The sequence below is a fragment of the Cyanistes caeruleus genome, chromosome 1 (genome assembly GCF_971803275.1).
Source record: "Cyanistes caeruleus chromosome 1, bCyaCae1.hap1.1, whole genome shotgun sequence".
Classification (NCBI taxonomy): Eukaryota; Metazoa; Chordata; class Aves; order Passeriformes; family Paridae; genus Cyanistes; species Cyanistes caeruleus.
The window spans coordinates 127100278-127119877 of NC_141701.1; the positions used below are offsets into that span (position 1 = coordinate 127100278).

The following is a 19600-nucleotide window of genomic DNA, read 5'->3' on the forward strand; positions in this document are numbered from 1 at the left end:
GTAAAGCTTGGTTCTTTCCACAGCATTTGCTACACTTCAGTACTCAGCAGCTCCTTGCTCTTTGCCTTTCTGCACTCTGTAACTTTCTTGAGCACTAAGAGGGGGCTGAATTCACAACTTTGGGCTGCAGTTCTGGCAGCAAATAAGACATCTACAAAGGGGGTTAGGTGGGAAGTACCTAAGATGTACATTGGGGTGCATTTACACTTAGGAGTGCTAGTTTGTACTCATAACACAGACTGTTTGCCCAAAATCCTCTTCATCCCAAGCTGTAATTATCTGCAATGCCAAAAATGTTAGTGTCAGGCGCTCAAGGGAGAGCCAGGCTGCTCTTCAGCCCCGCTGGGTTACCACAGAGTCATTAAACAGATTCTTGCATCTTTAAGCAAGTCTGTGGTTGCTAATTTTGCTGTGAATTACATTTGTCTGGATAGTTTCTAAAACACTTGTGGCCAGTCTACTCCAGCATTTTGTAGCAGCTGAAGCAGTTAGGTGAAAAGCAGAGAAGAGACTGTATCGAGTTCAAAACAGCCAATTAACTGTTCTTTAAGGCTCAAAAATATGTTCTTTAGGTCACAGATTCTAGGTTCTTCCACAGATCTTCCACAGATTCTTCCCGGATTTTAAAAAAAGCCAAAACAAGGCACAAAAAACCGAACACCTGTCGTGACTGGGACAATTAAAAGCATTGCAGAGGTTCAACTAATGATGTTCTAAATCTTTATCCTGTTTTTAGGGAGGAAAGGCTCATCCCTTTCACACAAAGCAAACCACAGGTGCAGGGCTTTTTCTTTTCCCTCCTCCTCACACAAACTGCAGTACCAAGTAGTTCATATTAAGCATTGATTTCTTGTAATACGTAAATTTTGAAATTACTTAAGCTTTGAATCATTTGCAATGCAATTTTTTTCACACTTTCAAATGAAAAAAAAAAAAAAACAACAAAAACCAAGCCAGAGGTATTTAAAATGTAATTGATTTTGCTTAGAGAAAAGTAATACAAATCCCCACATATAATGCATTGTCATCATAAAGATTTATTGAAGTTGAAAATCAGAGCAGGAAAGCTACCATCCTGCAAATAGACATTATTAATACAAAGACTTACAAACACCTACTAACTACTAAAGAAGTGTCTGGCATGTGCTTGTCAGCAGCCTGGGCTGTGGAGTCACTCCCAGGCCAGCGCCACTGAGAGGATTGTCTGTGCTGTGCTTTCAGGCTTGGGACAACAAGGCTGTTCATCATCCTGGTAAAATTACAGATTGATTTTCTACACACAGTGTTCATCTTGATTTAAAATACTTCATTCCAGTTGCATATTCTGTTTCAGCAGTGGATTGTTTTAAAATAAAAACAGCTGCAGAACCCCTATGGCAGATGACAATAGTAGCAATTGATTAACTGTCTTTATTGTGAAGTTTATTAAATTTGATGTAATTGATTCTGATGATTTGAGGTTTTTACAAATCTCAGAGCAGCTGCTTCAGAGGAATTGGACTGTGGGCCTTGGCAATTGAACAGCTCATAGAGAAAACTAACAAGTAACTTTTTGTAAAGTAACTTCTGGCCTTCTGAAATGACCATGATTTATTTCAACAGAGTAGAATAGGACTTACCTTGTTCCTTTCTGGTGTTTCCATACCCAACATTGCATGGGCATGACACTAATGTACTTTGAAGCAGGACCACTTGCCCACAAGAGCCACCTGCTGACCCCAAACATCCTTTTAAATTCCCTTCAAACATTAGGGGCTGCACATGCTAGGAAGAAGTGGGACTACCTGAGCAACAAGGTGATCAGCAAGCAGCTTTGCCTCAAGTGGAAATACAGGAAATGTCATGGCCTACAAGCCCTGACAGGATCTGAGCCTGGAAAGGCTCAGCGAAATAGGAGGTTGATGTGAGGACATAGCACCCAGGTGCTGGCATCATGCTGCCTTTTCTTGGGGCCTCTATCTGCATATCTGCTATCTGCATCCTTCCATCACATCCCACTGAGTGCCAAGGGATGCTGGGTGAGCAGCGCCAGGGACGAGTGGTAGGCGTACTGCCCAGTTTTGCTGTTGAGGGTATGTGGGATCAAACAGCCCCAGAGCACAGGAAGGGCAGCTGGAAGATCCTGTCTTCTCTCAGTGCAGTTCTCAAAGGTGATCAGATGTCAGAGCAGCAGCAAGAATGAACATGGTATGGTATAGGTACAGCTGCCAGTATTGGGTCCCTCCTCACTTCTTCAAGCTTCCTTCCTTAGGAAGCTTCCTTTGCAACTTACTGCAAATCCCCCTCTGGTTAGCCTACTTTTACAACTTCTGCTCCTTGTAAATGTCTTGTTTTTAAACAAGCCACCATATGGGGGAGGCAGGAAGCAGAGCAACCACCAGGCTTGCCAACAACCAAGCACAACAGAGCTGCTGGGGGTGCCATCCTCCTTGAGCATGTGCTCAGCCCAGCACAGTGCACACACACAGGGCACACACACAGGGCACCTTGGCCAAACAGGCCCTGCTGCTCCAGCAAGTCTGGCCTTGGGTAACCAGCCAGCTTTCCAGCACCAAGGTGGACAGGCCTTGCAGTCAACCAGACCATTACCTGGCTATTCATTAACAGTGCTCTCCCAAGCATAAAATTGGCTTTTCCCCTCACTGAATAATTACAAACCAGTATAGCCCCTCCTTTAAGGGAGACAAGGTACTTGCCAGCACAGCAGCTCGCTCTGCTGGAGTGGATCAAGGAGGGCCACAGACCCAGTCAGACAGGGCTGGAGCAGCTGTCCTTTCAAGAAAGGCTGAGAGCTGGGGTTGTTCAGCCTGGGGTCCAGAAGTCTCTGGGGGGAGACTTTACTGTGGGGCTTTCTTTTCAATATATACAGATTGTAGGAAAGCCTGAGACAGACTTTATCAGGGCCTAAGGCTAAGAGGCACATTTTTAGCTGAGAGTGTAGGGTTTAGTTTGCACATCAGAAAGAATTGTTTTGTCATGAGACATTGGAACAGGAAAGTGACAGATGCCCCAGCCCTGGAAATGTTCAAGGTCTGGTTCAATGGGACTGTGAAAAACCTCATCTCAAAGAATGTCTGTGGCAGAGGGGTTGGACTAGAAGACCTTTAGAGATCTCTGCCAATTCAAACCATTCTATAAGTCCATGACAAGTTTGGAGGCTGCTGTTTGCCAGACAGCAGTGTTCAGTTCCCAGCAGCTGCATCAACTTCCAACTCTGTTCTACCATAGCAAAAGCTTGATGAGCCCAGCCTTGTAATTAATCCTTAGTGGGTTTAAAGTTTTGGCTGCTTGCAAAAAATTACAAAATTTAAATTGAGAGAAGTATGCTGTAGCTTGGAGGTGGAAGCCTGGCTGACACTACGTGCCAGCTATTTTCACTGCTTGCTATTGGAATCCTTTTTGGGATAGGGAATATCAAAAAAATATGAGGAAAAAAAATAGAGAAGCAATTTTAGAAGAGAGAGCAGACCTACCTAAGCTGTTAAAAGAAGTTATAGACAGTCTTCTCTTTAAAGTCTTTCATCTATCCCAGAAACTTACTCTACAGGGTGTTTCTTTTATTTTGGATTTCCACAGCTACAATGGCAATAGGAAAGGCCCCAGGATAGAAGCCATATGCTTGCTTCATCAACAGGCTGGAGCAAGGTAAAAAACAACTTTAAATGTGCTACAAAATTAAATCATCCAAACCTGTCTCCATCTAGGTGGGTGGATAACAGCTGGCTGCAGGAAACAAGCATGCTGAATGTACCAGGAACAGGATGTGACAAAGAAAAAGCCCAAACTCCTATTATTCCAAGTACAATCCTCAGAATAAACCCCTGACATAAAATACAGGAATTGAAATAATGAGCCAATTTTCTGTTACAACTGCTTATTTTTCTGGACTGTTTCGGCAGTCTCTGTGGTGCTCCCATGATCATCTCTGCCTTGAACTTGAGTACCAGAGCTTCAGAACACCAGAGCTTGACAGCAAAGAGAAGTCTTCACTGTGGCAGGTGAGAGTTTGATTTTCAGAAAGATTTTTAGAACACAGAGTGAGACAAGCCCTATGAGGGACTTTTCTGGTCTGTGGTTCAGCTGGGTCTTGGGCTGATCCAGCCTTTTCTGCAAGGTTTTCCCTGCATTTGAACTCAGCAGCCATGGTTGCAAGAGCCAGAGGCACAGGAGCAATTCAAGGCTCTTCCTCCAAAATGCCAGTCTGTGCTCTGAAGTCACAGAAGCCTGCCCAGGGCCTGGGGCTGTAAGATCCCAAACCTGTCTACACATGGGCCATCACTGTCCCAGCAGGTCATTTCCAGCTGGAAAAGAGCCTGCAATGGTACTGATCCGGCTGAAAACTTGCCACCCTCCCCCCACTACCCCCCCCCCCCCAAAAAACCCAGAAAACACATGTCTGAGGCAGCAGAGGCCACAGAGGTGCGTGAGGCTGCGCAGTGGGGAGATGCCAGCAGCACTACCACAGCCCTCAGGCAACGTCATGGTCACCTCTACTTGTCACCAAACCACAGCCAAGTTCACATGCAAGCTGCTCACAGCCATTGCTGCTCTTCATGTAGGGAAATTATTAAAAGATGCCTTACTTGAACAAAATCTTCCTTTTGTTAGTTCTTAACCTTCCCTTCCCCTCCAGCACTGAGCACTTTCCAGCTTTTGCTTTCATTTTTAAGGGAAGTGACCCGGATCTCCTTGCAGGCAGCTTGGTTTCACCAGCCTCTGCAATGTTGATAAGTTACTAGTGCTGTGCTTCAAAGCCTGGCTAGACCTCAGAGTGTGCAGGTCCATCTCACTGCTTGCCGTTTAAGCCATGGGAGTGCTGCCGAAACAAAGTATAAAAGGAAATATGAGTAAAAAGAAAACAGGCTTTCAGGAAGGCTGCACTGACATTGCTTTACAGCCCCTCTCTTGCCCCCAGCCATTTTATCAGCCCATCCTGTTAGCAAATATTAAATTCAATTGAAAAACACTGAAAACCCATAATGACATTTTTCCTACTTGAGATTTGGAGAAGGCTGGAGTTGTCTGTCCTGGAGTGGTTTTTAATGAACAGTGCAGCTTGTCTATAAGTGGTTTGGGTTCCCTCTCTGTTCCCCATAAACATGTGACGTGATTAATGCAGGGCTTAACTGAGGTTGAGGTATATCATGTTGTTTTCTTTTATGGTTGTTATCCAAGTGAAAAAAGGAAAGTGTTTCAAGATACAAGAAAATGCTTTTAACGGCCTCAAAATAAATCCTGCTGTGCAGCAGCACCAATACAAACCAAGTTCCCTTCTGCAAGGTCCAGCTGCCAAAGTGAAATAAGTGCCTTTCTTCAGGGAAGATTAATCCAATATATACACCATCAGCAATCTCAGAATCTCTATCAAGGTGCTTAAGTTTCTGCACCAGGGCCTATCAGAAAAAAACCACCAAACACCTGACTCATGACAACATCAAGTAGCTTGGGGCCAGTCTTACTGTGACTCAGGTAATGATGTTCCTGTCCCCAGCGTAAACCACCACGGTGCTGCCAGAACTCCCAACAGTTGCAAGAGTCCAGGTTTACAGGTTTTTCCCTCTGGTTTGCAACGAAGAGGTAACATCTCCCAGTCATCAGAGATGGTGGGAATGAGACTCCCATGCGGGAGAGGCCAGCAGATCCTGTAGGTACCATGGTAGGAAATGGAAACTTCCACGAAGTTGGGTGAAGGCTGAGAGATGGACAACAGCTCCTGCTCTGGCACACCTTCACCCACAGGACAGAGCGAGTGCCACAAAGCCCCTGGGCCAGACCAAAGTACCAGTTTGTTGTCCAGTCTGGAGGTACATTTTGTCACTTACTGAATGAATACCAAGTCAAGTCATGATACAGAGCATCACTCACAGCCTTTCAGACAGGATGCAACCAAAGGGACATATTGCAATCTACAGATGGCCTGATTTAGAGAACAAATGACATTTATCCAGGCTAATACTCCTCTGGAGTATTAAGGCATCTGCTGTGTTCCTAACCCAAGGAACATCCTGTATGCAGCAATACAGACATACAAGGTCACTCTCCAAATCAAGGACCTAAGCTGCCTTTGCTTTCCCATTGTTTAGAAAGTGCAAGACCTACTGCTCCCATCTTCATCACTCCCCTACCTCCAAAGGTTTATTGTTCCCCTGCAGAAGAGGAAAACCAGAAAATTCTCCCTAGAAGAGAAGAGATTTCTTAGGTACTCAGTTCAGAAAGTGTTTAAACTATCTCCTTGGACTTTTCCACTAGAACCAAAACCAGATCCACCATTGTACCCAAACTCATTTCAGGAACAAGAGCCCCTGAATGAAGTGATAATCTTTAAAATACACCTACATGCCCCATCTAAAATACAACCATGCAGTGAGAGTATGTAGCATGGTACCATCTCTGTACCGTCACAGAGATGGAAAGCTACATCTGAAGCTTCCTATATTTTCACCAACTGAAATAAAAATGAATGATTCTCAGCATTCTCAGGATGTACAATGAATCAGAAGCCAAAGGAATCACAAAAGCAGATTTAAGCACTTCTCTCCCCCCACTTCCCATTTCCTAATAACAGTATTTAGTTTCCAAAGGCAGCACCCTTTTTAAATCTTTCATGAGTTCTTACTTCCCTATGTAACAAACCCAAGGATAGTCCAACCTTATGGAAAGGGAGGAGAAACCTCTGTATCCCAGAGATACGGCACAACTAGAAATTCGTATCCAAATAAAACTCAGAAAGGAAGTAATTGCATCACCCAACCTTTTGGCACCAAACTTTAACAGGAAGTCTAGTTTCTTTCAGCTTTCTCCTCCTTGGAGAAAGGATCTCTGTCCATAAAAATCTCAAGAGCACTCAGATCTCACCTGCAGAAAGCAGGTGGACACCTGGTTTGAATTAACATGACTTATGCCTGGCAGTCTGGGATTCAGATGATGCTATTTGCTTCCTACTTATTTGGAGAAATAAAAGTTACAAACAAAGGTACAAGAAGTAGATTACCATGGCTATTACTATTGCCCTGAGCAAACCCTATTTTCAACCAGCAGCTGCACAAATCATTGCAAAGTTTAACCACTGTGCACATACACAAGAATAAATCTCACACACACACCCTTACTTTTCTACAAGCACAATTATTAGCCTCATTGTGCTTTGTTATGAAGCTCAGTCTAATTCAACAGGGGGAAGAGATTACATGACCTCTTCTCCAAGGCTTCCAGGCTACAGATCAAAAAAATTAGCAGCCTAAAAAATTCCCATCAGAACTTCTTACAACCTGAGATAAAATTTCAACTATTCTTAAAAATAGGGTCACCACTCTATCCAGCTTTATCTAATTGCTCTTCTTTCCTGTCATCAATTTCCAGTTTAACTTCCTTGTTCACTCACTTCCAATGTGGCCTTTATTAAGGAAACACCTACCTCCTCTCAAGCCCACTTGAGTAACACATTATTTCTGTGACCTGTTGCACTCCAGAAAGACAACTTCTACTCTCCAGTTCTTACCTCTTCATAATTATGGCACTATAGAGGAGGTGCCAAAATCAAAAGAATTAATAAAGCTACTCAGCTACCTCTACTTTACTGGAGACCTCATTCACCAATTGCTTGACACACCAAAAATTTCCAGAAGCCAAAAGTTACCCTCAAAAACCTATTCCAGACAGTTTAAAAGATGTGTTAACATTCTAGTTGAAAATACTGCAGCATATGCTTCTTCAGTGAAGCAAGAATTCTTAGGGTAGTTAAAAAATTCCACCACCGAAATGTAAACTGCCCCAAATAGTCACAAGTTAGTAAGACTTTAAAAACCATTATTTGAGCATATTCTTTGTAAAACCATCTAATTTAAAACATATCAGTACTTAAAAAAATCCTCCCTTGCATGTTGGCCCAGTGATTAATTATACTTGGTGCTAGATCAAATCCACATTTTTAGTATGAATTCATCTACCTTCATTTACTTACTGCTTAATATTCCATGTCCGCTAAACTTAAAGCTCATTAGTAAGTATTTCCTTTCTTATGTTTAGGTCTTTACTAACTGAAATTAAGTCAATCTTCAACCATAAAATTAATCCTGTTGAGCTCCTACACAGTCGCCTTCTGATTTTTCCAGTACTTTATTCCTATAGTTCTTCCCCGAGCCTTTTACAGTCTCTCTCAAACTAGAGTTTTCCAGGACTGGTTACACTCATGCAAACAGAAACAAGATACACACATTTTAACTGCATGTTAGTCTTTGATCAAACAACTTCCTTCAGCCAAGTACCAAGTATGGATGACTGTACGTGTAATGCATGTACTTTCCCAGCTTTAATTCACTTTTTCCTCACATTTAGGTTCTGGACACAACATGTGGTTATTTCCTCCCAGCTGAGTTGCTTCAAATCTGTGTTTTCCTGGCTGTATTTGGCACAGCAAGGCAGGCTGTTTCCACAGAATCACTAGGTTGGAAGAGACTTTCAAGACTAAGTCCAACCCATGCCCCAACAACTCAACTAGATCATGGCACCAAGTGCCACATTCAGTCTTTATCTGAACACATCCAGGGATGGGGACTCCACCACTTCTCTGGGCAGACCATTCCAGTAGTTTTATTACTCTCTATTACTCTTTCATAAAAAACTTTTTCCTAATATCCAACCTATATTTCCCTTGATGCAGCTTAAGACTGTGTCCTCTCATTACCTGGTGGAAGAGACCAACCCCCACCTGCCCACAGCCACCTCTTAGGGAGTTGTAGAGAGTGGTAAGGTCACCTCTGAGTCTCCTTTATTCCAGGCTAAACAACCCCAGCTCCCTCAGCCGTTCCTCACAGGGTTTGTGTTCCCAGCCACTCACCGGCCTCGTTGCCTCCTCTGGACACATTCAAGGGTCTCAATGTCCTTCCCGAACTGAGTGACCAGAACTGCACACAGCACCAGGTGGAGCCTCATCAGTGCCGAGTACAGGGGGGGAATGACTGTTCTACAACAGTAACTGAGGCAAACTTTTACTGGTTATCTGGTATCTCCAAACTCTTTGGCTTGTACCTCTGAAGGTCCCAATCCACTACCCTGGAGAAAGGCCAGGGTAGGAGGAGCTGGTTCGCTAAGCCTCGATAGTGTTTGTTTGCAACTCAATAAATTAAGAGATGTTGGCTGACATCACAATTTCTCTTGTTCACGTTACTCCTTACACTTCTACACTGTGAACATTCTGAACCTCTATCCTTGTGCCAATACCTGGCCTTTCCCAAGAGCTAATCTGTCAGGAAGCCAGAAATCACTTCCCAGATAGCACCCTGTTTGCTAAAAGATGCTGGTCATTCACTCTTGTCCCCTACCCCAGCATACACAGCCAAGGGCCCTCCTTACATAGACCTCCAGTGTCTGAAGCATTCACTTCCAGAGCCATGAATTACTAGAAAATATATGTTCAAGCCAAGATCTTTAATTCACAAAACAGGAACTCAAGGCAAAATTATTTCATTAGCTCTCTATTCTCAGTGCTTTTCAGACTCCTTGATTTGGCTTTGGGGAAGACAAAACCAGTGAGTTATACACAGCACATAAAACATAGCTCATGTGGAAAAAATTCCAAAATGTGACTAACCAGACAAGGCCTAGGTTCATGGGGATGCTTAAAAGTTCCTTGTGACAAACTGCATCGCATCTCTGCAGGGCAAGCTACACACTTTGTCAAAGTACTTCCTGTGAAACTCCCACTCAAGGACAGCCTGAAATTGCTGCAGCCAAATCCATTTAGGGGACAGGACAGTCACAAAGCTACTCCTAGGAACCCCTTCAAGCTGATGATGAAATGGCTGAAATGAAGTAATTTCTGACTGAAGGACACCAAGGATTCTCATAGGTGGGTGGGATCACAGAACATCCTGCACTGGATGGGTACTGAAGGGTTCTTGAAGTCCAGCTTCTGGCCCTGCACAGGACTTTTAGTTAAGTCCCAGTAAATGTTTTTAACACTGTCACATAGAAATCTAGTAATCTTTGGGATGCTGAAAACTTAAAATTTCCACTGACTGAATGACAATAAGCATTAATCCATTCTTGATGGTTATTGCCACTGTGCTCTTCAGTAAACACTGACATTGGAGGATTTACAGGTATTTAAATATTATCCTTCTTTCTTCCTCCTTCCCCCTCACCCCCATCTGGAAAGAATTATTCTGCAAGTCAAATGACAATCATTTGAGTCATACAAAACAAGAAACCAAGACTGTCAGTAGATTTATACCACATCCTTTAGGAGTTTAGTTTAGTTTCACATAGTGAAACATCTAATGGCTTTCATAATCTTCAACAGATAACTTGAAATTAGCCATACCACAAACAAAGCAGCAGATACACAGTTTCAAATAATTCTTAACGGACTTTTTTTCCTGTGCTATGTAGAAATAGAGTATGCTATTTAAAGCATATTTAAACATTCAGCTATTTTTAGGGTTTTTCCCTGCTTGTGAGTACAGCATTATGCAAAGAATCAATAGATAAGAGATTATCTTGTTCTAGAAGACATAGCACACTAGTCATACATGGTTGGCATTATTCTAGATGTAAATTTGGAACAATATTAAAATTTAATCTCCTTCTATGGTGTTTCATGCACAGTTTCCAAAACAAATAAATGAACCACTGCTTTTGTGTGTTGTCCCCACCACTTTTTTTTTTTTTTTTTAACTATAATTTTTATTTAAATAAGACACAGGAACTTCTATACCGAAAAAAATACAAAACAAAAGCCACACATTTCCTTGTGTAAAGCAATATTGTGTGATAACTCGAATACTGTTCAGCACAGTGGCTAGAAATAACAGTACAACTATGTACAAAACTTTAAACAATATTTGACAAATTTCTACAGCTGGATGTAGAATACAATTGAGATAAACAACTGCTGGGAAATTTACATGGCAAAGCATTAGCTTTAACACATTTGGTTCAAAACCTTCAATTCTGCTAAGAACAAATGTGCATTTTAATTAATATTTAGTTTCTCATGGAAAAAATATAAAGAACATGTAATGGCATTGCAAATATCGTACAGAGTTCAGCACTGATCTAAAAACCACTCATCATATCCCCTGGTAACCTAACACCAATAACTGAGACTACAATTTCTTATCTGGACATAACCAGAGCATAAAAAGGTCATCATATTGCAATGTTAGTCTAGAAAGAAAAATATTAAAAGGAATCGATACTTACATCATGAGTATTTTCTCCCCTTTATCTTCAGTCTATAAAATATATAGTGTTTTCACCTAGGCCTGAGATTAGTAGGGTTAAAGATGGCTGTTGTGTTTCAGAAAGCTTTTCACATGAAAATGGTTAGAGACAGACCTCTCTCCTTCTACATTTTCTGCAAGGGGAGTCAAAAAACAGTGGATGCTTTATAGGTTGTGAATTCCACCTTGTAAGACAGCATTAACAAAAACTCAGTAATAAAAAAGAAGCAATGCTTTATCTCCAAAAAAAGCACATATCTAGTGAGTAGTTACTGGTGGCTCACTCTCATCCCCCTCCAATCTCATCTTCAAAAGCAGAAAAAAAACCATAAAAGAGCATGTTTAAATGCTCCTAGTAGCTGCAGGCTACTAATCTCTTCAATTCCTGGAAAAGGTGAACCTTATTCTCTTAGGAGCAGACAGCATAAACGTAGTTCCGCCGAGCTGAAAGCAATGGAGCAAGAACATCAAGTTTATTTTGCCTTTGGGGTCCTCTTTGTATCACAGGAAATTATCTCTGAAAGCAATGCTCCTCTTTTTCTAGTACAATAGAAGAGCACCACAAACCCAATCCTGCCATGTACTATTCTGAGAAAGTGTCCAGCCTGCAAAACCAGGATTATTTTATATGGATTTTTCTTTTATTCACACTTAAGGAGGGGGGAAAGCACACTTTTACACACACAGCTTACGTAACTGAAAGTTATGGAAGAAGCTTTAAGTAACATGAACTTAAAACTATTGTTTTCCCCACCCCTCTTAGAACACCCACTTGCTACTTCTGGACTTTCATCCAAACACAATTACTCACTACATAAATAAAACACTGCTCATCTAACACTGCTCAACAAAATCTGAAAATCTATTTCCAATCAGAAAATGAATGAACATTTCCGAAAGAGAAACTAAACATTAATTTGACTTTTAGACGGTAACAGTAGCATTTCACATCCTTAATTGCCAACAAAAACCATGAGAGGAAATCCCCAATCACCCCCCCCCCCCCCCCCCCCAAAACCTGAAAGAATTTCTGTCCTTTAACAAAAACATTCTTGTCTTTCAAAATCCTCTCACACACAACGTGGAATGTTTCTCATGTACAGCCTAGTACTGAACACTTTATTTGCAACAGTTTAACAGTCATTAACTGAGCAACACCTGAAACCTTTAAATGCCACAATTTTACATCTATTGAAATGACAGTAAATGCAACAGTTGTTTTACTTGTAAGCACATGACAAAGTGATATACATCACAGATTTGCTGGTTCTCCTCATGGTCACCCATGTCCAGGGTCATCATTCACACCTGGATCTGAATGCACTTATTCCAAGAAAGTGGAATGTAATGAGGAAATATAATGCATAAAACAAGGAAAGGCAAAAGAGTGATGTTCCCTCTTTAGCTTTGTAGCTGTAAAATATTTTATATTCCAATATGATATACATTCCAAGTTACCTGAGTTTACACTTCAAGAGAAGTACCTGAAGCTAGGCCATAGGGTGGGCACTGTGCAACTGCTGTGGCCATTTTTTTTTTTTTTTTTTTTTTGCATTGTGTGTATTACAGAAGTTAGAAACATAAACACCTGGATCAATTGTAAACATAATCCTGAAGTACAGTATTTTCCATAGGACACAACACAGCAAGACATTTTCTATTCAGACAGGCAAGATTTTTTTATATATAGAGAGAGCTTATTTATACTGTAGAATTTGAAACAGAACACAGGACACAGTACTAATCTGGTCAAACGTACTATGAAATGCATAGTCTCCACTTAAAATGCTTAATGTAATATGGACTCTGCAGGCATTACTGCTTTCTCACAAAAAAATGCTGAATATGGATTCTGACCCTGCCAAGAACAGTGTTGAGATTTTTTTTTGAATGCTGCTAAGTATTCTGTGGTGTTCTGAAAGGTTGCCACCTCATGCAGATGTATCTGAACCAGATCTCCTCACTCCTTGTCTCGGGGCAGAGGCCTGCTCCACCTTGCTCTAGATTAACACGTAGCTCTGAGGAGAGGAATGGTCTTCAGTCTGAATTTCTTGCAAAAGCGGCTGCTGCTGCTGGGACGGTTGCTGTACCGGGATCTCTGGGGAGTCCATTGTGCTGGTGTCATCTGACAGAGATGAGAAAGAGACCCGAGACGAAAGCTGCTCAACAGTCAGGGTGCTCAAACCTGTGCTTTGACCAGAGTTTGGAGAGTTCTTCAGAGTCAGGTCTGAAGCAGGAAGGAGGGGGCCCAGAAGTTTTACAGGACAGAAAGCTGATCCGGTTGGGATGAAATTAACCTTGTTTTTGTCAGGACATGAAAAGAGAGGGGCTGAGACAGGCTGACGAGACCTACAACGAGAAAAAAGATTATGTATCTGGCCAGCTGAGATGTTTTTCACATCATGAGCTTTGTGGTTCTATACATTGCTAAAATGTGAATGACAAGGAATGGGATTAATTGGACAGAGGGGCAAACATCTTCCATATTGGTAGTCAGCTAACTGATCCACAGCATTAAAAATAGTACCACCACAAAAAATGACTTGGTAATTACTGGACAAACATGCAACTTCCAGCACAAAAAATCTGTACTACATATGCACATGAGAAAATGCCATGGTTTATTTAGAGTGGCACAAATTCTTCTTTGATAAGCGATGCAGCAACAATATATTTCGTCATTTTAAATTCCTTTCAGGACCTCCATAAAAGAGACCTCTCATTTCCCATATTCTATAATTTGTCTGGAGGCTTTTTCCACAACCCAACATTGCTCCCTTTACCACCCAGCAGGCAATGAATGCTGTTAGAGCAAGAAATGTCCCCTCCTTAATTCTTTCATCCACAGGAGCTTAGCATGCAACCTCAACAGCATGTGCTGTGCTCAAATACTGCTGGGTCTAGAGGAAAAAGATGTGATGTCCAAAAGTTTAATTTCCAATTTCTTGCTCAGTAAAAATATTGAGCAAAATCTATGCCATAAGCATACTACTATCTACAAACACCTCACATATGTTTTCATTCCATCTTCTGTGTTTTATACACATCAAAATGCAACCTATGCTTGAAACTGATAATTATGACAAGGGGAGTTTTTGCTTAAGCCATGAAAACTTAAAATGTTAAAAAAATACATGGAAAGAAGTTTATATAAATGCTTAGGAAATTAATGTACCTTATCTTTCCTGCTTGGATTTTTGTTGCCTTTCATAAATGCACAAAGAGGTAAAAGACTCCATTTTCTCTTCACACCAATATAAACACTTGAACTTCTCTTCTGCACAAACTATAAGAATAGTTTGCTCCTGAAAAACCCATCAGCTGGAATAGTTTATTCATCTGCAGTTGAATAGGCTCAGTAAACAGGTTTACTGCTTTGCAGATACCAGCTGATATAAAAGGCATTACTTACGACATTTCCTCAAAGACCTTCACTCGCTCACATCCCTCTGGGGGCTCTCGTTTGAACATGTAGCTGTTGTTTGGTTTGGGAGATGAGGCATACTTGGGCAACGGTGAGCTACTCCCACTGTCTGAAAATTTAAAGCAGTTATATTACTAGAGATTGAGAGTGCTTTTTAATTAAATTCGATTTCCAAACAAGATGCCTTTTTTCACAATTTAGCCACTACGCTGGTTTGCTTCTACCACAATGCTTCCTTTATTGCAGGCTACTTCTAACACCCTTGTATAGCACATTTCTTCTGAGTAACAGCTTCGGTGCAGCAGCAATCTATTGTATAACAACACGTAACAGGAGGATATTTTTATCCAGAACACTGCAATCGGAACAAAGCAGAGCTGTGATCCTGGAAACAAATACATTCTTTATTACATAGTTCAAAAACCATAAATGAACAAGGTAATATGCATAATACATGCAGAATAATTATGAGTGGTAATGATAAAACACCTTCTCACTGTATAAACAGTGTTATTAAAGATGTGTGTATACAGCTTGTATCTTATTTTACAACATTATTCTTCACCAGAATATTGACCTCATTAGTGTCACAAACAGCTCAGAAGTTGCAATGAAATAAAACACATTTGTAACACAGGTACTGCTACCTCATCATTGCAATGTCTTGTCTTGCTTCACAGTTGTGTTTTTGGTATTTAGTATGTCATTTTAGTATCTAGAATTAAACTTCTACAGTTTAATTTTCTCATCACTACTGGCTATATGATACAGATATTCTTCATAACTCCAGACACACTTAGAATTAAAGATGTGAAGATCTAGGACAAAAGGCAATAGGCAGATTTACTTGTTCTTCTCAGGAAGTATGAGAGAAGGCGCAAGTCTGGTAATGACAGAAGCACAGAAGTTTGAAATATTAATACTATGAAAAGGTTAACTTTAAACAGTCATGCTGACAACACAATAGCAAATGCATTAAGGAAATAAAGCAGGTACAGAAATAGTTATTCACAGACAATTAGCTTTCTGCAGTGGCTTCTATCTATTCAAAGAGCAACAACTCTCCCAGGGTAGTATTACTGGTTCCCTATTCCCTGTTTAGAATTACAATTAAAAAATGAAATAGCAAAATTAACAAGGACTCGCCAACTTAAAAATGCACCTTAACTGGAGAGAAATATCTGCTCTTGCTTCAGCTCTTTTGAAGTCTTGCCACTAATGTGGGGTACATTATTTTAAACTCAAGTTTAGAATCTTTGTTTACTTTCCTATTGTGCATGTGTGTTGCCTTTTCAGCTACCCAAGCTTCAAGCACTATGATCTAACCTCACCAAAGTGGACAGATGTCTTTAACAGCTTGCAAAGACACAAAAACTATTATATTATCATGACTCACGTACAAAGGCTAATCATTAGATGTTTTGAAACATCTCTGCTTCCTCTTACAACAAGAAACAAATCAACTCAAATGTCACACTTCCCTTTGAAAATTTATTATGGAAGATATGAGATTAAAAAAAAAAGTTGAAGTGAACCTCAGTAGCACATTGATTATTCAGCTCTTTCCTGCTGTACAGTGAATACAGAACTTCTATTTACAGAAATTTTGGTGTTAGCTACGAAGGCAGAAAATGCTTAGAGACGATACAGATATTTGCCAAGTTGGGAGCACGATGGTCCTGCTGGCATGTTTCCACTGTTGGCACACACCACTCATTCCAAACACAGAAATCATTAACAGAACCCAGACAGTTTGTTTCCTCTTTCTAATATTTAAAACTGAAGATCCAAGTTTCTATTTAAAAAAGAGACATAAAATATACTACTGTTCATTCCACCAAATAGTGGAAAAACATGGCAGTACGTCCAAGGGAAGAATCAAACAGAATTCAAAGTCAGTTCTTGGAAGATTTAAGAGTCTTGTCTACTAGCCAGTTCAGCTTTCAATCAAATTTTTGGTTTAGTTAGCCCTGCCTGGCTGAAACTTTCTACATAAGACAGCTGCTGAACAAGTATCTCTCTCTACCCTCCCTTCTTTTAAAGCTTACGAAGTTGTTGGATTTTCATTCTGACCAAACACACAGCACGCACTATTTGAAGAACACGTGTGGTTGTGAGATTCGCACGTACAAGCCGGGTTTTGGGCGAAGGGACTGGGAACACAGGCCATGAGTTAAAGTGGCAAGAGGTGGAATTCACAGCTTAAGCCAGTTTCCACTGGTGCATCCTGTAAGCTGTGCAGTGCTAAACTGTCCTGTCGTTAGTCCCTGACGACACAGCGAACCCATGTGTGCTCTCCAGGGGTTTGATGTGCGCCTCTGCCGCCCTCTGAGACCCCCGAGCCCTCACGTGCCACCAGCAAGGGGTGCCCTGTGGCACATCCCAGCCCACCCATCCCCTTCCATCCCACTGACAGTGACCAATCATGGAATCTTTAAAGGGAGTTTCGCTGCCACAAATGCACAGCAGACAATATGGAGCCTTATCACATGGAACTTCTGGACATGTATTAAAACACAGATACTCTGTTATCTAGAAAACACTTTAGGCTTGTCATTAAACCACAAAAAAATACTATTTTAACTTTAATACCAGAACTTACAGCTTGCACATATTAGAACAAAAGAGGCTAACTAAAAAACAATCCATAAAACAGTTTTTTGAGTGACTATACTTAAACAAGAAACTGCCAGTGAGCCTTGGGATTACTTTTGATAGGTTCAAAAATAACTAATAAGACTATCCAAAGACTTCACTAACAACTTTCCTTTAAAGAATCAGATGCCCAGAATTTAACAAGCATGCAAGAGCCTGCTAGCAACAGTGGGACTACTAAATGCTATGTAAATGCACCTAATAAAAATCCCTGAAAAACAGGGTATACAATCTATATTTGTAAAAAGAAATTCCTCTGAGATTTCATCTGCTTATATCTTCAGATGCCTTTGAATTTCACCTCAGTCACAGCTGCTGAGGATGCTATGGAGGCTACTGAATTACAGTTTCATGGACCAGAGTATCACAAAACAGAGCTAGGGAAACCAGTAGTTTTAATACAAAAGCATAAAGCCAGGTCCCATGAAAACACGTTCTTTCCCAACTCTTCCTTGTCTGCTCTAACCAATACTGTGTAGTATCACTGCTCTGTTCAGAGCAATATTGTGGGCCTTTTCTGAAAATTATCTTTCACGTGCATTTAAAAAATTCAATTATTTAACAGCTTCTTGCAGAAAGGTAAACCCAACAGTTGATGGAGTCCAAAGGGCAATTGGGAGGGCCTCAGGCCAAAGCACAGCTTTGCACCAAAAGCAAAAGATGCTTTACAAATGTAAAGCAGTGCTGTGTTTGTACAGAGCATTGGCTCCTCTCACTGCTTATGTCTCTCAGACAAACTAACCTTCCTTTACTATTCAGCAACGCACCCCACAACTATTAATAACACTGATAACTCCACTTTTTAATGGTAGAGCCAAGTTATTTCCATCAAGAGGAAAATTAAACCTTTAGAAAAGTCACAAGAAAAGACCATCAAAACATCTACATTTGGTTACACAATGCATATTTCCAAACGTTAAAGGCCAAAAAAATGACGTTGGTTTTATTCTAGCTCACAAAAGCCTTTAAAAGGAAGGCGTGAAAACCTTCCCAAGTTTTTATTGTGTAGAGCAATCTAAAGCCACAACAAATGTAATAAACTGTCCCTAAAAGTTGCTATTATGTTGTAATTTCTGCCTATATCCCTCATTTGTCTATAATTAAATGATTTTGAAGTAACATTCGGAACAACTGGCTTTGTAGTACCTAGATGATGAGAGCAAAAAGCAACCTTCTGACTATACTTTTATAAACTCTGAACAAGTTACTTTCTCTCAGAAAACTGCTACATGTTTTCCTACTTTTCACCTTGCCCTTAAAGAATTAAGTTGTGATGAGAAGTTCAAGCTTTTATCTTTCATATGCACAGTATTATATATCTTAAACTAATTTTTAAATGCCATTGTTATGGTTTAAAAAAAACTGTTTATCATCATCGCCTACACACTTCTCCTGGAGAAGACTTTTGATACAAGCCTAGCATTAAATCCAGTCCTAAAACCAAAATCCACAAATAAGTATCTACTCATAAATTTCACTCCAGTCAGCTGTTCAAAGAATCCAAGGGAGGAGATAAAAAGCCTTGGAAAGCATTACAAAGGCTAGATGCACTATTTCAAACTGTCTTCACTTGCTACTGCCAGTAAATGTACCATTGAAAAGTCCCATTACTGTGATAACAGAGTACTGACTGCAAAAAGAATTATTAATTTCCTTGCTTTTTAACTTATATTTGTTATCAGGACATATATAAACCAATTTACCTGTCAAGATATTTTTTTGCATTCTAATACTTTAGTAGATGTTTCTACAGTGATTAAGTCTTGACAACATATTAAAATTCATATGCATAGTATAAGAAAGAGGAGTATGGTGGGGGCAAGCTAATACCACTGTTATTTTTGGAGCATAGCCAACTATCACATTGAGCTAAGACTTTTATTTTAATGTGGTTAACTTACACACTTGCACACACCCACCCCCAACTTAGGATTTGGGCAGATGGATTTGTTTTCCACTCTTTCCTTTTAAATCCAAGAAGGGGAAAAAAATACTTTCCAGGCAACAAGAAAAGCTAGTATTTCTCCTGCTCACTTTCCCAATCCTATTCCCAAATTACTTTAACTATTAATAAACAGATAGTATTTACAAAAAACTATTTAACCTTACTTATATCCACGAAACACTACTATCTTTAGCTCACTGGTAAATATATGCTAAATCTTAGAAATCTTCATTTCCTCTGTGAAACTGACTCCTCTTGGCTTGCATGATTTACCCAAATCCTACACATCCTCCATACTGAAGTCCATGTTTCAGCCAGCTGACCAGAAGCACAAGGGCAGTTTTATTATTAAAC

The 19600-nt window shown here is 40.4% G+C and overlaps 1 protein-coding gene across 4 annotated transcripts in view; it reads right to left on the bottom strand.

Annotated features, from left to right (window-relative positions):
- Positions 1 to 10633: 10633 nt before the first annotated feature.
- GLCCI1 (glucocorticoid induced 1) overlaps positions 10634 to 19600 on the bottom strand; it is a 53449-nt gene continuing 44482 nt past the window's right edge. For 2 of the 4 annotated variants that reach the window (XR_015277763.1, XR_015277762.1), the window contains exons 7-9: positions 14635 to 14755; positions 14398 to 14508; positions 10634 to 13571 (exon numbers count right to left, since the gene is read on the bottom strand). Coding sequence is in view for 2 of the 4 variants with exons in the window: in XM_086856028.1 (XP_086712154.1) it covers positions 13223 to 13571; positions 14635 to 14755 (470 nt within the window). In the remaining 2 variants the exon portion in view is untranslated. The remainder of the gene's footprint in view (positions 13572 to 14397; positions 14509 to 14634; positions 14756 to 19600) is intronic. The other 2 variants (XM_086856028.1, XM_086856036.1) reach the window with 1 other exon arrangement.